Raw genomic sequence first — 17,651 nt, forward strand, 5'->3', positions numbered from 1 at the left:
AGCTCTAAGACTAAGAACAACCTGAAAAAAGAGAAGGAGCTAGCGTACACCATCATGATGGTGTCTCAGCATACACCATCATTCTTTTCCTCAGACCATCCACATTGCCAGGCTAAAATAGTACATGGACAAAGATTACTATTTGAGTGTGTTAATGTAAAGATCTTATTTGAGACTGTTTATTCTGGAGATTGGTATTTGTAATAGGTGTGGAGAAATGGTGAGTGAGGAAGCAGTGATGGTAGGTTTTGATTTTATTCTGCTGTCTCTGAGGTCTTTCAACTAAGGAAAAGAAAGCAGAAATAGCAGCTTGTGGTTTAATGGGCTTTGGGATCTCCCTTGCAGTGTACAAACCACAAACTTTTATTGAAGTGGTGGAATGTCTTAAACTGGGTTCCCCAGAAAGCAGAGCCCTGTAGAGTAATAATTTATTAGGGAGTACCAAACTGGACTGAGGAAGGAGAAAGGGAGGGAGAGCCAATATGAAAATGCGCTATCTAGCTGGCTGTCGCTAACCGTGACAGCTTGCTTGATTGCATGGGATTGTGTAGACTCCATCTCAAGACAGTCTATCTGGGAGAAAAGGGGAGCAATTTATCTAATGGTATCCATCTTCCAGTGACCAAAGGCTCACCTCAGGGGGTATTAATTCACCTGCATTTCTGAGCTCTGTATGAGTAGGTCCTGGCAGAGACTTACGGTGTCTGGCGATGTCTCGTCCTTCAACACAAAAGTTTTGGGGTGGCAGGTGAGAGGCACACAGTATATAGGCCTGAAGCAAGGTAGCGTCAGATAGTTCCTCTGTGACACTGGTCAGAGTCCAAGCAGAGCTGGTTGCCATAGTGCTGGCTGGAATGAGAGATGAGTGAGGCTAAGAGGGCCTGGGGTGATGCATATGGGGCTTCTGAAAAATGGGGATAGAGGCAGGAAGCTGAGTATCAAAGTCTAGATCTTTATGCTTGGGGTTTATGGGGGACACGTAATGCTGGTTTGTTTTAAGCATAGCAGTATTACGGGGATTGGTATTCTATTAGAAGGGCTAATAGGGCTAAGTTTTAACTCTTGGTTATAAGATAAAGATAGATCCAGCTGTAAGCCACTTTATTATTTCAAACAAACAATTGCACAATTTGATACTGTGTGTTGTACACTTGATCCAGAAGCCTCACGTAAGCAAGAATGTTCTTACTGTCAGATTGGACAAGAACAGAAACTGAAAATTGAGATACCAGTCTTAGTCATCAGGAGGATGTGAGTTGAGATGGCTCCGTTTGAATATTTTAGTGGGCACCATAGTCATTAGAGGAACAGTTGGTTTTTTTTCTTATCACAGATCCTGTGGCTGAAAATCATACACACTCACATACCTATATACACATATATATTTAAGTAAAGCACCCTTAAAACTTTTGTTACTTGTAGCTTAACTAGCACTGGCTTAAAATAAAAATGTTTGCTCTTAAACTATGCTTATTTTAGACCTACTTTTAAAATTTGCAATTGTATCAGAAGTGAAATGTTGAAGGAGACATTATTTCTGTTCATTTAGCAAACATTTATTGGGTATCTTCTATGTAGTTAGTAGACATGAGAAGTACTTGGTTCTTTGGCTGTCAGCTCAGATAAGATTTGATCCTTGCTCTCAGGAGCTTAGAGTAAGACATTAGCTAGTGATCATAAGCATCACAAGCATAAGTAAATGCTGTTATAGAAGTATAAGCCCTTTTTTTGTGAACCCAGAGATGGTGACTCTAAAGTGGGAATTGAGGGAAAACTTTCTGTAGGAGGTGATTTTTGAGCTAACTTTTGAAAAATGGATGAACCAGGAGTTCGTTGTAAGAAGGGGTTGAGGATTGAAGGTGAGAAGGACAGTCCAGGCAGAGGGACTGTCATGTGTTAACAGAATGCAAGTTGTTTGGCATGGCAGAAGTGAAGAGTGTCTGTGGGTGAGGTGCAAGAATAAGCCAGAAAGGTAGGTCAGGGTACTATCATAAATTCCTTCTTGTGCTTGTTTGAGGAGCTGAAGTGTAATTCTAAGGCTATGAGAAGCTATCATGAATTTTAGGGGAGTGACATGGTCAGTTTTGAATTCTAGGATGATCACTTTGGCAGGATTGTGGAGGAACAGTAATAGGACTAGATGAGAGGGAGAGCCAATTAAGATGCTATTACACTGATCCAGGTGAGATGTAACGAGTCCTGATTTAAGTCTGTGTTAGTAGAAATGGAGAGGGAGGGACCCAACTGAGGTATTCAAGAGGTTGAATGAATAGGGTTTGGTAATTCATTGAATATGAGTGAGAAAAAGGTCTTTAGGATGGCTTCTGGATTTCTGGGTTGAGTGACTGGATAGATAGTTGTGTCACTCATCAAGATGGAGCAGATAGGAAAAAAGGAATAAATTTAAGGAAAACAGTGATGAGTTAAGGTTTATGTTGAATTTGATGTCCAAAGAGAGTTAGTCATCAGGTGATTGGAATGTGTTGAGAGTTAAGGAGAGAGGTTTGGGCTAGAGATACAGATCTGGGAGTTGGTGGTATATATATAGGTGATAGTTGAAGTTGTTAGTGTAGATCAGTGATTCTCAACCAGGAGTGATTTTGCCTCTCCACCCCCACCCCCCCACCCCCCAGAGGCATTTGGCAATGACTAGAGACATTTTTGATTGTCACAACTGGGGGATCTAGTAGGTAGACACCAGAGATACTGCTAAATATCCTGTAATGTACAAGGCGTCCCCTCACAACAAATTATTATCTGGTCCAAAATGTCAGTTCTGCTGGAGTTGAGAAATCCTGATTTACGTAAGGTAATGCAAAAGAGTTTTAGAGAGAGTCAAGTACGGTATAGGACTGAGGATAGAATTTGGGGGAGATAACCTAAGGTGATCAGAGAAACACTGAGAAGAAGTGGCCACAGAAGTGGGAAGAAGACAAGGAAAAAACTGCACCCTGGAAGCCAAGGGGGAGTTTTAGGGTGAAGCGGTCAACATTTTCAGAGAGGCTAAATAAGATAAGAATTAAAAATTATGTTTTAAATTTGACAGCATGTCCAAGTTTTCAATTTACTAAACTACTATTTTGAAGATGTCCGTGTACAACTTGTGTTGTGCTTCTTGAAGAAATATATTTTATAAAGTATTTATATTTGGCCTTTGGGAAATCAATCATTTGGGAATCATTTATTGAGTATGTCTATAATGGTACTGTGCTGTGCTCCAGGTAAAAAAGACGAGTAAGATGTAAACTATTCTTGAGGCACTCACAGTGGGAGTGATGGGAAATGTGAGCACACTAAGTACCGTATGAAGCTATGAACAGAGAACCATGCAAACAGAGAGGACCTTCTAATATTTCTGTGATGTAGTCCAGCTAACCCTGGATCCTGATAAGGCTTAAAAGAGCAAAAGACTTGGGCATATTTAAAAAATTAATGAAAAGATTATGTTTATCTTTTTTTTTTTTTTTTGCGTTACATGGGCCTCTCACTGTTGTGGCCTCTCCCGTCGCGGAGCACAGGCTCCGGACGCGCAGGCTTAGCTGCCATGGCTCACGGGCCTAGCCGCTCCGCGGCATGTGGGATCTTCCTGGACCGGGGCATGAACCTGTGTCCCCTGCATCGGCAGGCGGACTCTCAACCCCTGCACCACCAGGGAAGCCCCAATCTTTTTTATTTTGGTGTTAAAAAATGGACATTGAGACTATGGGTGATATCTTCTATCTGTCATAAGCAAAATACGTATGGGATGTTTCATTTATAAATCACAACATAATCTACCACCTTCTACTACCTCTACCCCAAAATAGCCCTTTATGTTTCAAATGTGCCTGAGGCTTGTCTCATTTCTGTAACCTTCCTCCTTCATGTCTACCCACTTCTGTTTCTTTGTAATTTCAGGCAGAGATAGTAAATGGTAGCTGTAACTGAGGGCTGTGGGGACTTGGGGGTTTTCTGGAGAACCTGTAAGTTTATCCTAGAGTTGGCTTTTCCTCTTATCTATTCCTTTCCTCCAAAACAAACCATAGTCATCTCCCTGCCTCCTAACCCTGAGTTTGACCAGAGGTGAAGTCAGACTTTTTCCCAGAAATTTGTGTGTTTTCATGGTTAATATTTAGATTATAAATCTGTTTACTTCTCTTCATATTCTTCTGAGTGTTCCATTATAGTATAATATAGTGCAGTAGTTCCTCAAACTTTTTGGCCGGCGGGGTCTTTTATGCTGTTAAAAATAACAATCCCCCTCAGTTTTTCCTAATGTAGGTTATATTTATTGATGTTTATCAAGTTAGAGTTAAAACTGAGAAATTAAAAAAACCTTGTTCATTAATTCATCAAAAGTAACAACAAACTCATACTTCTTAATATACATTTTAATGAAAAATACCTATTTTCTGAAGTAGAAAATTAGTGAGAAAAGTGACATTGCTTTATATTTTTGTAAATCATTTATATGTCTTACTTAACAAAAGACTGCTAGATTTTCATATCTAGTTTTTCATTCAGTCTGTTGCAATATGTTGTTTTGGGTGAAGTAGATGAGGAGATTCCAGCCTCACACAGACATGTAGTTAGAAAAAGGGAGGATATTTTAGTAGTCATTTCAAATAAGTGTCAATTTTCTTCTTTGATACTACACCAAAATTTGACAAGTAGTAGTTTCTTTTTTAAAAAATTCATTTTATTGATATAGTTGTTTACAATCTTGTGTTAGTTTTTGCTGTACATCAAAGTGATTCAGTTTTATATATATACATATATATATATATATATATATATTCTTTTCCATTATGGTTTGTCACAGGATATTGTATATAGTTCCCTGTGCTCTACAGTAGAACCTTGTTCATCCATCCTATATATAATAGTTTGCCTCTGCTAATCCCGAACTCCCATTCCTTCCCTCCCCCACCCGCATCCCCCTTAGCAACCACAGCTCTGTTCTCTGTGTCGTCTTTCAAGTAAAAATGGTGTTCCGTGAAAAATACGTCCAGTTAGCTTACAACTCAAACAATTGCATAAGTGCCTTCCCTTGAGAATTGTAATTCAGTGTGCTGCAGAGGTACTTTATTTGTACTTCCCGTTTTGTCACACAGAATTTTAAAAACGTGTACTCAAGGGTCAAGATTTAATAAATTAAATAAATTTCACTACTTCATCCAGGACTGGTGTTTATTTTTAGTGTAGTTCATGCTGGGGAAGAATATGATGACTACTAGTACAGTTTGATGCCACTGTCTTGGTTTGTGCTAAGGTTCTGTCAGTTCTACCCATCATTGCTTTTGGACCATCTGTGTAAAAGTTGACCCAGAGGAAGGCCAAATAACATCTTAGTATTCTTATGAAAATAGTCCTACCCACTTGGATTATCTGAAAGTTTCTTGGGATCTCTAGGGGACCAGAGACTGTACTTGGAGACCTACTGGTTTAATGGAAAGTTCTTCAACCAGAAGTCAGAAGTCTTGGTTTCTAGTTTGGTAAGCTAAGCTTCATGCTTGTTATGGATTTCAGGAAATTATTGACCTCATTTTTTTTTTCTTCCTTTTTTAAAGTAATGTGGAAGTGAGTGCTTTACAAATGAGTTAGTTTGTGTCTAAAGTCTGGAAATATTATTTAAATGTGGCACTTTGTAAACAAGTCCTGTAGAGAGTTGAGCTAGGTCTTTTCTCTCTTTGTTTACTATATTGGCATTAAGGTACCTGGAATTGATAACCTATTTTTGAAAAACTTCTAGTTAATTTTTCAAAAATATAATACTTGAATATGATCATCATCAACACAGACACTGCAGTCATACTAGAATATAGACTATAAGATACAAAAAATGTGCTCAAGCTGCTTGTAATCTGATTAATAAATGCTCAGAAATAGCAGTATAATGTAGTTTATGCTATCACATAATTGGTTTAAAGAATATAGGAGACCAGAGAGGGCAAGGGGAGGTAGAAAATGGCTTTATGAATTTGACAGAATTAAATTGGACCTTAATGGAAACAGGGAAACCATATGAGCCAAGGTGCACAGAGAACATGTCACACTTCTCAGTGAAGCTTTCCCCTTCTCAAATAGCCGTTCCAAGTTTCCCTCTTGCATTCCCTCTTCCCTTTCTGTGGTTTGGGACAGTTTTTCTCATACTTCTTAACTTTGGATCACTCTGAGGCCTGTGATTTGTGCTGCTATTAAGACAGTGTGCTGTGGTGGGAAGATCTTGGGCTTTGGAGTCTCACTGACCCAACCCCCAGTTCTGATGGCACCACTTACTGCTGTGTGCGCATGGGCAAGGTCTACAACTTTGAAGGCTGTATGAAAAATAAGTGAGATAATAAATTTAAAGGTTCTCAGTAAATGCTCACCGCCTTTCACCGTTATTGCAAGTAGTCAGTAGCAGCAGAGGATGCTTCAATTAAGATGATAGCATGTTCTGATGAAATTTATCAGTTAGATGGGGATAGCAAAAGAATTATTACAAGGGAGGCAGTAAGATATAGTTGTTACCATAGATTTTAGCGTCTGAGAGACTTGGAGTCAAATCCTGACTGCAAGCTATGTTATTACCTTTGTTTACTTTGAGCAAGTTGACTTAAACTCTCCAAGACTTAGTTTATTTATACAATAAATAGGATTGGCTTTAGGAAGAAAGTCAGCAAGGCTCACCTAAGTATTTGTGTCTTCTTTAATTGAAAATGATTTTGTTCAGCCTCAATTGTCATGAGTATCTTGACATACTCTGCCCAGTTCAGGAGGTCCATCCATAGAAAAAAGACTAAAATATTTATTGTCTGGTTCTTTACAGAAAGAGTTTGCCAGTTCCTGTTATATGCAATTAAGTTACTTGGAATCAGTTTGATTCTTTTGAGGACAGCTTTTGAACTTCGAGTGGGTCCAGAGCAGCCTTTATAGTCTAGGGCTAATTTACCCCAGAACTGCTATGATTCCTTTCAGAGGACTCTACCATGTATTAGGAGATCTTTCCTCTCTGGTTGGTGGGAGCATAGAAACTGTTTCCAGCTGTATGTGATCTTTGGGAATTGCAGCTCTCTGCTGATTCTTTCCTCAGTCCCAGGGAATTTCCTCTCACTCACGTGCAGATGAATACTCAGCTAGAGACTCCTCAGGTCCCCTGTGCAGTTCTCTGCAGTTCTCTGTGTTGCTCTCTCCTCTCTGATACACTGCCCCATAAATTCTTGCTGCCTTGGCTTCACCTAACTCTGAATATTTTTTTCTCAGTTCAGCAATGTTACTGGACTTTGTTTGGATTCCCCCTTCCTGTGCTTCAACCTGGAAACTGCCTCTAGGGCAGTAAACTGGGGCAGTCGTAGGGCTCATCTTCTTGTTTCCCTTCTTTCAAGGATTGTGGTCTTCCTGCCTGTTGTCCCATGTCTGAAAACGTAGTTTTATATGTTTCGGTCCAGTTTACTAGTTTTTCAAAGTGTGCTTGTGTTGGCGGGACAGGGGGTTGGAGTGCTACAGGAGGTAGTTACAGGGTAAATCCTGCTTTTTACTTTTTCATGGCCAGAAGCAAAGTTGTGTTCATAGCTTTTCTTTTTTCTTTTTTCTTCCTATATACTCTCTAGGAAGTCAGATGAGTCCACAATCTTTACAGTCACCTTTTTTTCATAGCAATTAAGTGCCGTGGCCATTCGTATTAGTCTGGGCTCTTCAGAGAAGCGGAACCAATAGGAGGTACAGATAGATAGATGGATAATAAGGAGTTACTTTATGTGGTTAAGGAGGCTGAGAAGTCCCAGGATCTGCAGTCAGCACGCTGGAGACCTGGCAGAGCTGATGGTATATTCTTGTCCAAGTCGAAAGGTGTGAGAACCAGGAGAGCTGGTGGTGTAAATTCCAGTCTGAGTCTGGAGGCAGGAGAAGACTGATGTCCCAGCTTGAAGCCTGGCAGGGAGGGTATATATTCTCCCTTACTCTGCCTTTTTGTTCTGTTCAGGCCTTCAATGGATTGGATGAGGCCCACCTACACTAGGGAGGGTAATCTGCTTTACTCAGTCTATTGATTGAAATGTTAATCTCATCCAGAAACACCCTCACAGGCACACCCAGAATAATGTTAAACCAAATACCTGGGTGCCCTGTGACTCAGTCAAATTGCCATAAAATTCACCATCACACCACAGGATCTCCCAGTTTTGCCCTTCATCTGATTTGTATAATCATGAATCTTGATAACACTAAATGCATTCGCTTTGGTCCCATTTCCTCCTGCTATGGAGATTATTCCTGAGTTTCTAGAGTAATCTCAGTCTCATTTCAAAGATCTATTTCCTGGGGTCACTTTCCAACAAAAACACAGAAGCACTTTTCAAATTATTTGAGAGGGACTGTTTATAAATATGTGGAAGAAGTGTGGGAAAACCACAAGAGGTAGGATAATACCTGTTGATAACAGTTGAGCAGTTACCTCTAGGCCTGAAGAGGTGAGGGGAGGGAGCATATCAAACCTGGAAGGAGACAGTCCTTGTAGAGATGGCTGTCTTGGGAGGAGCAGTGACACTCGGTAGAGGCACCCAGCCAGCCCAAGATCACCCCACAGAGAGAAAACCAGGAAATGAAATACCCAAACCAACCCCCCCGCCCACACACACACTTCCTCTTTCTGATCTGCTTTTGATGCAGTCCATAGAAGAACCGCAGGGTCAGAGAGAGGGTGAACTGGAGGGGCAAATGACAGATAATCAGCAAAGTCAGGGGAGCTGGGTTATAGTAACTGCTTGGCCCCTCTCCCTCAGAAACAGGTGTGTTTCAAGATGCAAACCTAGGATTTGAAATGAGAGGAAATCCAACTTACAGATTGTCATCTTTCTGCCTTTCTGTATATATAGTTACTCCCAAGTTATTTTCTGTGTGCACTGGAGAATTGATGAAAGCAGGGAAGGAGAAGTAATGTTAGATTACCTAATTTGATTAAGGGCATCAGCAGGTCTCTGTTATTTTACGGATAAGGAGGGTGATATAAAAAATTAATAAAGTTTGCCCAGGGTAATAGGCCAGAATCTAGATACTCCATAACCCATAATTTTGAAAATATTTTGAAATATTTTGAAAATAACGGAATCCACAAATGTGTGATAAGTGATGACCTAGCTTCTGTCAAACACCTCCAGTGAGGTAGATTTTGCTGTTTCATGATAGCTCTATTTATTATAATTTTGAACAAAAATCTGCCTTTTTATTTTTTTTAATTAATTTTTGTTGGAATATAGTTGCTTTACAATGTTGTGTTAGTTTCTGCTGTACAGCGAAGTGAATCAGCTGTTTGTATACATATATCCCCTTTTTTTTTGGATTTCCTTCCCATTTAGGTCACCACAGAGCACTGAGTAGAGTTCCCTGTGCTAAACAGTAGGTTCTCATTAGTTATCTATTTTATACATAGTATCAATAATATATATATATGTCAGTCCCAATCTCCCAATTCATCCCACAAATCTGCCTTCTTATAACTTTCACATGCCTTTATGAGGTCTGCCTTCATGAGAACCAACTAATCTAATTCTTTTTCCTTTCATAACCTGTGAAATATTTGTACACCATGATCAGTTTTTTCCCAGCTAAACAACTTCCGGCCTTCAGCTTTTTCTCATATGAGGCAGTTTTGAGTATGCTTATCATTCTGATTGTCTTCCTGGCCATGGGTCACTCTGTCAGTATCCTGCTTAACTAAGGTTGCAGGATTTGAACATTATTTCTAGGCATATTCTGAAGTGATATAGTGAATGGATTTTTAATCACCTGGTACAAAACGGTGAGCAATACAGTGGAAGAGGAAAAGCAATGTAATCAGTTCTTTACACTTCCTTACTTCTTTATGCTTATGCTTACCTAATTTTCATGGTACGGAAAGAAAACAGCTGTGTTCATCAGATTCTCTTAATCTATTTCCCTATTGCATGTCTGTGATTTTTTCCCTAAAATCTAAGTTCCTCAGCTCCAAGGAATAGACAAACTGCAGTCACTGTGAGATACTTGAATTTACACACTGCACCTTCACTTAGACATACTCATTTTCAAAAACTCATTGAAAGTGTGGAAAGTTTCTTGGCCTTAAAAAGGTCACCCTTTGAAAAGATTACCTTTAACCTTTTATGGAATAAATAAGTCTGTATAAGTAGCCAGCTGTGGAAGTCAAGTAATCAATTATGGTAGACATGTAAGGTTCTGTTTTACGGGGTTGATTTCTGTCATACCTAATTGTTGGTTATCATTTGTAAAAACAACAGCAATAAACTAATTTCTCTGTTCCATCTTTCCTGCCAATAAAGTGAATGTAGCATTGTGGCATTAGCCAGATGAGAAAGATAAGAAAAGAAAGCAGAATCCAATCAGTCAGAAAAGAGATTAGTTGAATCTGAGTATAGCATACAGAATATCACCAATTTGAAATAGGCAATTAAATGACATGTTGGGAGGTTGCTTAAAAAAATTGAAGGAATGTATGATATATCGAGTTGTAAGCAAAGCCATTGGCTTGAAAAGTCCTAGTACCATTAAAACAACAACAACAACAACACAACAAAACTTAGCATGCTAGCCAGGTAGAACTCTCCTGGAAGAAGCCCCTAGGTTCTGTGACCCTGTTTGACCCTGACTGATAATCTGTATCCCTCACCATATCTTGGTAAACGTGCTACTTTATGAAACAAATCAAATCCATTAGTATTAACATTTTTGTATTAAGTTTAGGAAGAAATTTTATAATCATTGTGGTATTATATGTGTGTATTTGTTTTTAAAGGTGTTAGAAGCATTTAAGAGAATTAAACCTATTAGAGAATGTCATGTTAGCTTTGTAATTTGAAATGTTTCTTTGACATTAAACATATTATGTATTAATTAGCATTATTTTTAGATGTGAGTAAAAGAAAACCCAATGTAATGTTAGCTTAAACAAGGTTTATTTCTCTTTCACATAAGACGACACAATCCATACAGGACTGATAAGACAGTTTTATTCCACAAGGTCTTCAGGAACCAGAGTTTTTTCCCAGTTTGCTGCTACACCATACCTAGGAGGATTTTAATTTAAAAGATGTAAAATCGTTTGGTTAAGTTTCTAAATAGTGTTAGAGCATTCAAGATAATTGGATTTATTTCATTTATTAGTTCTGTTTATTAAATTTACAATTGTTGCTTGAGTATTTAGAATGATTTTGGTAGGTGGTAAGGCTACCCCGTCAGGCATTTGTAAGGTTTGAGAGTATCCAATTTATTTGATTTGTAAATGTAGTTTTAAATGTTTTAGGCAACTTAATTTACCTAACTGTATAATTGGAGTTAATGAGGAGATCACACACTATGCACCCGGAGCTGAGACAGCTGATATCTTTTTTTTTTAATGCTTTTAAGTATACATTTTATGTGGTCAAGGGGGAGTGAATAATCTCTTTAATATTTGCATATCTTTCACAAAACTTTGACAAGTTTAGCTCTTTGCTGTTAGGAGATTCAAATTAAAGCTTCACTTTTTCAGTAGTAATAGTGTTGTCAAAAATATTAGCCATGTATACAGAGGAAGTCTTTAAGACATGAACTAGTTGTCATTGGGGTCAGTCCAAGCAACTGCAAATGTATGTAAAGAGAAAACCTAACAAGGTTTTTTATGCAGAATGCTGTCTTCATACTTCCTATCCATTGGCTATTTCTTTGAAGGCTAGATATCATAAAAATGCCTATGTCTAAAAACTTTTGAAATTTAATACTATTCCAGATTTTTGGATATTTGTTTGAAAGCTAACTTATTTCTCAAATTTTAACTTAGCTTTTTTCTTTAGCATGAGTGACATTTTTGAGAAAGGGGCTATCTCAGGTATTGAGTAATACACATTTAAAGTTTCCTTTCTCTTTAGATAACTGATGGCATTTTTCCTCTCCAATAATAATATTTTCAATATCTGTGCCCTGATTTAAAAGATACCAATATATAAAAACTAAACTTTATAAAACTATCAAGTTTGTGGGGTGCTTCTTTGAATAATGAAGAAGTTTTCCTTTATACCAAAGATCTCTGCAACTAGGGAATTCTGTGCTCTCCTTTGTAAGACTTGTTTTGGTTAAAAGTTTACATTTGTCTAGTGATTGTGTGATTAATGTCTGTCTGTCCCATAGACTTTATGTTTCATGAGGGAAGATACTGTGTCTATTTTTCTTCACCATTGTATCCCTAGTTCCAAACCTCATGCTTGGTATATAGTAGGTGCTCAGTAATATGTTGAATGAGGGAGTGAATGGAGAGAAATCTTTTATGTGGTGAGTGTTCATTGATACCTTAAAATAAAACTCATTTTTACAGAAATATAATTTATATTTAATCTTTCTTAGGCTTATAGCTATTATATAAGTTAATTGCCTATAATTTTAAATGGCAGAGAATGGAATTTTTAAATCAGTTACTATTCTATAAATGCTTTAATGGTATCCTGTAACCAAAATAAAAAACTAGCTAACATTGCAAAGGTTTATTACCCTTCTGAGTAGTCTTCAATTTACTGTGGGGTCACAGACATCAGTGACTCTGCTTCCTATTAATTCTTTTTTTCTGGTTTCTTATCTAGATACTCTGATACATGGGCCATTCATATAAGTCCCCAGATCTCTAGCATAACTTAAATGGGTAATGCAGTAAGGCTTTTATTGTATATACAAAATGTTTATAGAAAGGAGTTGGCCCCTCAGTATTTGTAGATGTATTATCTTTTATTTAATAAATACTAATTTTTTTAGTAGTCTTCTTAAAATGTTTTTTCATTTTTATGCTTTGTATCTTTTCCTTTACTCTTAAAACAAATTGAGTTTAATGTAATTCTTTTGTGTAAAGACTGCACTGAAGCCAGAGTTTTCTCTTTTGCTGTACATCTCTTTATTTTCTCTATTGTATTCTGCATTCTTATCATTTTTTAATGCTGGCTGTCATAATTTTGTCTAATTTTTTAATGTTTAGACTTTTTTGTTGCTTCACAATATACACATTAATAGGTATTTTAGTTACTGTAAGAAGTACAGTTTTGTGCTAAGCCCTTGTCACGTGGCTAAGATAACTTTTTCTTGTTCCAGTATGTCACTCCTGTTTTGCTAATTTGCTGCTAAAATGCTCTTATTTTGCCTTGTGGGCATGTATTGCTAGTATGTTTCAAATTACAGCTCCTGAATCCCTTGTACTTGGAGCTCACTGTTGCTGCTTAAAAATGAATTTGAGATTTTTAGAAACTAGGTGGGCTAATAAAGCCAGTGTTATATGTCATGTAAATTTGATAAGAAGGCTGGAAATGTCACCATATAAACAGAAAGATAGGGATTACAGAAATTTAGTTAAAAGATATATAAAAATAACCAAACATAGTCAACTACAATTTTACAGCTGTAACCTTAGCTAAGACCTTTTTGTTGGCTTAAAAGATGATACACGTTCATTACAGAATAACTTGGTGTATCAGAGCTTGTTAAATTATTTCAGGGAACTTGTCTGGGCATCATCAAGCAATAGAAGAAAAATCAGCTCCTATATTAGCTAACCTTCCAACTGTGTGTTATCTTTTGATCTCATGTATGTTGGCATGACCTTAAACCTGCTTCTTTGGAGATGTGTGTGGTAAGAATATGGGACTTAGGATGAAACAGGCCTAGACTAAGATCCTTACTGATTTCGTTGCTAGCTGTATAACTTTGGGCAGTCTAGTTTTCTGATCTTTAACTACTTTATGTGAAGTATGACATATAAACACGTCATGTGTCATGTGAAGACAACTTTCCAAGGCCACAGCTAGAAGTGGCTAATTTCTTATAATAAATAATATTTTACTGTACTAAAAATGCCTGGGTGGCCAAATATAGGGTGTGCAGTTTTCCTTTAATATCTACTTACTTTCGACTGTTTGGCTATTTACAAAATTGTTTTGGCTATTAGGTAAACATGTATTTTTGAGCACCAGCTATAGTAAGGAAGGGGAATATGGTATTTAGTGGGGGAGGCAGGATAGAGGCATGAAAAAGATAATCATACAGCGTAACATTTGTTTTTTTTTTTTTTTTTTTTTTTTTTTGTTACAAAGTAGGATTTTATTTTGCTTTCTTAAAATGCCTTTTCTTTGGTCTTAGATTATTTCCTTATTAGGAAAAAATGGAAGTAGTTTCATGATGAGCCTCTAAATGACAGATTGTTGTAGATGAGTGGCAGCGGAAGGGGTCAGAGGTCACACAGAGTGACAAAGCGCAGGCCGCTGTCGAGGTTGGTGCGTGGGGAAGGTGGCCACTGTGATTCCTAGAATTTCTACCTTTATTAACATAAAAGCTTAGGAATAAATAGTGAAGAGCCAAAGAAAAGGTGTTTGTTTGTTTAATCTCCGCAGGGCTTCCCAACCTGCCCAGGTTGATCTGCGTCAGGTTCCAATAGTGAAATCCTCTGGCGAAGTTGAGCATGAAGCAAGGTAAATCCCCGGAGGTAAAGCTCATTCCCTAGGAATGATGAGTCATTTCATGACCAAGAAGCAGTTTTTGAAAGTCCCTGTGTGACAGAATCCAGTGAGGTGAACGGAGCCTTGGTCAAGATGGATCCAATTTCCTTTTCTTCGTGTCCTGGTTCTTCCTATATGAATCACAGTCTCCTGTTATGTGTTGGTTAAGGTTGTAAGTTTGAAGGTTCCAGGGTCCAGATTTTGCCTGTGGATTCTGGTGGCAAAGGCTCTGGGGGGTCCTGTTCCAGGTCTCCATCTCGTTCTGGAAACACGTCTGTCTGGGTGAGCGGCTCTGAAGCAGCAGTTCCGGCAGGTGGCACCGGTGGCAGCGCTGCAGGACCCTGCTTCTCGGCGGGTGGGCCAGACGGGGGTTCCTGCTGCTGTTTCTCCATCTGCTCCCGGAACTGCTGCTGCAGCTGTCTTTGCCGGAGCTTCCGCTGGTACGTGGCATCGCTCTCTGTGGCAGCGGAGGCCGGGCTTCTGGGAAGGAGCAGGGGCGGGGAGGGCACGCGGCCTGCACCCGGAGCTGCTGTCCTCATCCCCTGCATCACAACGTGGTGGCTTGGTCTGCAAGGGGACGTCACCTCCTGTGGTTTGGGGGGTCCCAGAGTCAGGTTCTGTCGGCAGCTGCTATATCTGGCTTGTTCTACAGATGGTTCCAAGTCTTGTCTCTTTGCTTTAGTTAAGTCCACTTCAAGAGGCGGCTGGTGTGGAAGCTTGTTTAGTGACCTCAGATAGTCTTTGTCCAGAATACAATTTCCAAGTGCATTCCCGAAACTTCTCAGTGCTCGCTTCAGCCCATCGGTCACTGCCTCCTTCCTCGCCTTCTCCAAAGACAAGGCTTTGGACTTGAGGCCCTCGCTGACACCATAGCCCACATCCTCATGATACGAACCATCCTTCAGCTGGACTCTCACAAATGCACAGACGCCCACGTAGAACTTGCCATTGTTAAGGTCAACAAAATCCACGTTCTGTTGTGTGATAGAGTGTGCCCAGCCATTGTACCCAAACATCTCATTGGCCAGATTAATTACCCTGTGACCCTCGATGTAACACACCTTCTGGCCTCCTCCAGCCATGCGGCTACTTATGTATTCTGGGCCCAGCCTCTGCCTCAGAGCATTCTGGATGGCCTGGTACTCTTCTGCTGTGTATTGGTACTGACCAAAGCATAATACAGAGTTGCCACCAGCAGGATGGCCACTAAGAATTGCTTCTTCAGTCCCAGACATGTTGATTCAGGCTGACCTCTCTGTGGGGTTGAAGAGGAAACACAGGCCACGGTAGCTGAACTGCTGTCGCGGAGCCAACACGCCAGCAGGCGGGAGGAGTGTAACAGACGTGACGCAATGGAAGAGCCAGATGGCACAGAAGACCAGTAGGACCACAAATCTATGAACGTCAACCAGTATGATTCCCCACGCAGTGTTCCAAGACGGTGTTTAAGAGCTGACATTTCAAATGGTGATTTCTGGCTCCATCACCCACGAGGTCTTGACCAAGAGAAAAATCACATAATCTCTCTAAATGACGTTTCATCATCTCGGCCACGCAGCGCGCACGAAGCTCCGTCCCGCGTAACATTTGTTAAGTGTCAGATGCTGGAGGAGATTAGAAGAGGGGATGGCTATGGAGAGCTGGTTTGGAGGCTGCCATGGAAGAAAGGGATTTAGATAAGCAGAGGCTGGGGATAGCCTTCCACTTTCCTCAAGTGTGAAATGGAAATAGTACTGCCTCATAGGATTGTTATTAGGATTCAGTGAAATACAGTATCTTAAAGTATCTATGCAGTGCTGTATGACACATAACTGCTATTTTTGTTACTCTTCTAGACTGAATATAAGTGGTTCCTTCTGTCATTTAAAAATTTTTTCTTTCACAGATGCCTGACCTCTCCTTTAACTTGGAAATAACACATAGTTTTCATTTTAAATACCAACTGGTTATCTGGAACATAATGTTGAAAAAATTCTGATCCACACCTGGTTTCAGCAGGAAAGAATGTGATCAGTTAGTGCTCAATTAGTGATGCCAAGGGCAGGTGTAAAGCAGGATGGAGGCCAGGATGGTGGTGTATGGGTTGTTGGAGTATGTAAAGCAAGGATTTCTCATCCTTACCTGTAGTCCTGTTATCACCTATTTTTTTTCTAGCCCTCCGTTCACTTCTTCCTGTTAAACTCTGCAGTATAAACTGACAAGGTGCAGAAGTAGGATGCCAAGTTTATCCCTATATTTCTAGATACTCAGTAAATATTTGCTGAATGGTTAACTAAATGAAGAAACTCCTAGCCCCAGACTAGACAAGAATTTGAGATAATAACCGTTGCTCAAAAATATCTCTTTATACATTATTCCATTATATTCTACGAAGCAGCTTCCATTTAAAAAATACTTATATCCTCAACAAAGCTTAAGTTCTCAATGTGGTTTACTCATATCCGGTTCTTTTCCTAGTGGAAACCACCCACATGAGAAAACGAGAGTTTTAGTTGGGGGAAGGGATGGGTTGGAAAAGAAAGGGGCAGTTTTCTAATTGGGAAAAGGGTTAGATTTTAAGGAAGATGTGCCTGAATGACTTTCAGCTCTGAGATGAGTGGGTTTCTGGGATGATGTAATAGGGTTGCAAGGTGGTACAAAAATGGACAGTATGCTGAAGATAAACAAAATTTTAATATTGAGTGACAGGTATACAAGAAGAAATATGAAGAATTTTCTTTGTAGTCGTACTTTCTGCCCCCTTCTCTAATATTCTAGATCCCCCCTCCTTTCCACTTCTATTTGCAGTATTATTATATTGCCTATGGGCCCTCCAGGTTGACACTTGAATTTTGACCCATTTTACTCTCATCTTTACTCATTTTCTTTCTAAATCCTTCTTTTCTTCGACGTAAACAAGTAGGGTATTCTAAACCTTTCCTGGGTACTATTAATTGGTAGAACTACTTTGTCTCACCCAGCCACTTGAAGTCCTCCTGAAAGAAAAATAGTGATTGCAACTCCTTTCTTACATCTGATTTCTCCTAAGAAAGGATCTTGGTTTCAGAAAGAAAAGAAGGAATAGGAAAGTAGATGTGAGAAAGTGAAATTGTAAAGTTTGCACTGGATGTCCTTTCTTACTTTCTGAAGGTTCTTGTACTTTTGAGTGTCTTCTCATTAACATGTGGATAAAGGCTTGTTTTTATAAAACTT

At 39.1% G+C, this 17,651-nt stretch overlaps 2 protein-coding genes across 2 annotated transcripts in view; one reads left to right on the plus strand and one right to left on the minus strand.

The window, feature by feature from the left end:
• The window catches only part of NUBPL (NUBP iron-sulfur cluster assembly factor, mitochondrial), a gene marked incomplete at its 3' end in the record, with an annotated part of 245,246 nt that overhangs the window by 61,497 nt on the left and 166,098 nt on the right, over positions 1-17,651 (plus strand). The window lies entirely within an intron of this gene.
• LOC307050491 (DNA repair protein RAD52 homolog) lies at positions 14,068-15,694 on the minus strand (the record flags this gene model as incomplete). The annotated part of the gene is given in 2 exon segments (XM_079700580.1): positions 14,068-14,722; positions 14,724-15,694. Coding segments are annotated over 2 exon segments (1,146 nt in total). The 3' UTR covers positions 14,068-14,547.

Source organism: Hyperoodon ampullatus (assembly GCF_949752795.1).
Source record: "Hyperoodon ampullatus genome assembly, chromosome: 3".
NCBI classification, from domain to species: Eukaryota; Metazoa; Chordata; class Mammalia; order Artiodactyla; family Ziphiidae; genus Hyperoodon; species Hyperoodon ampullatus.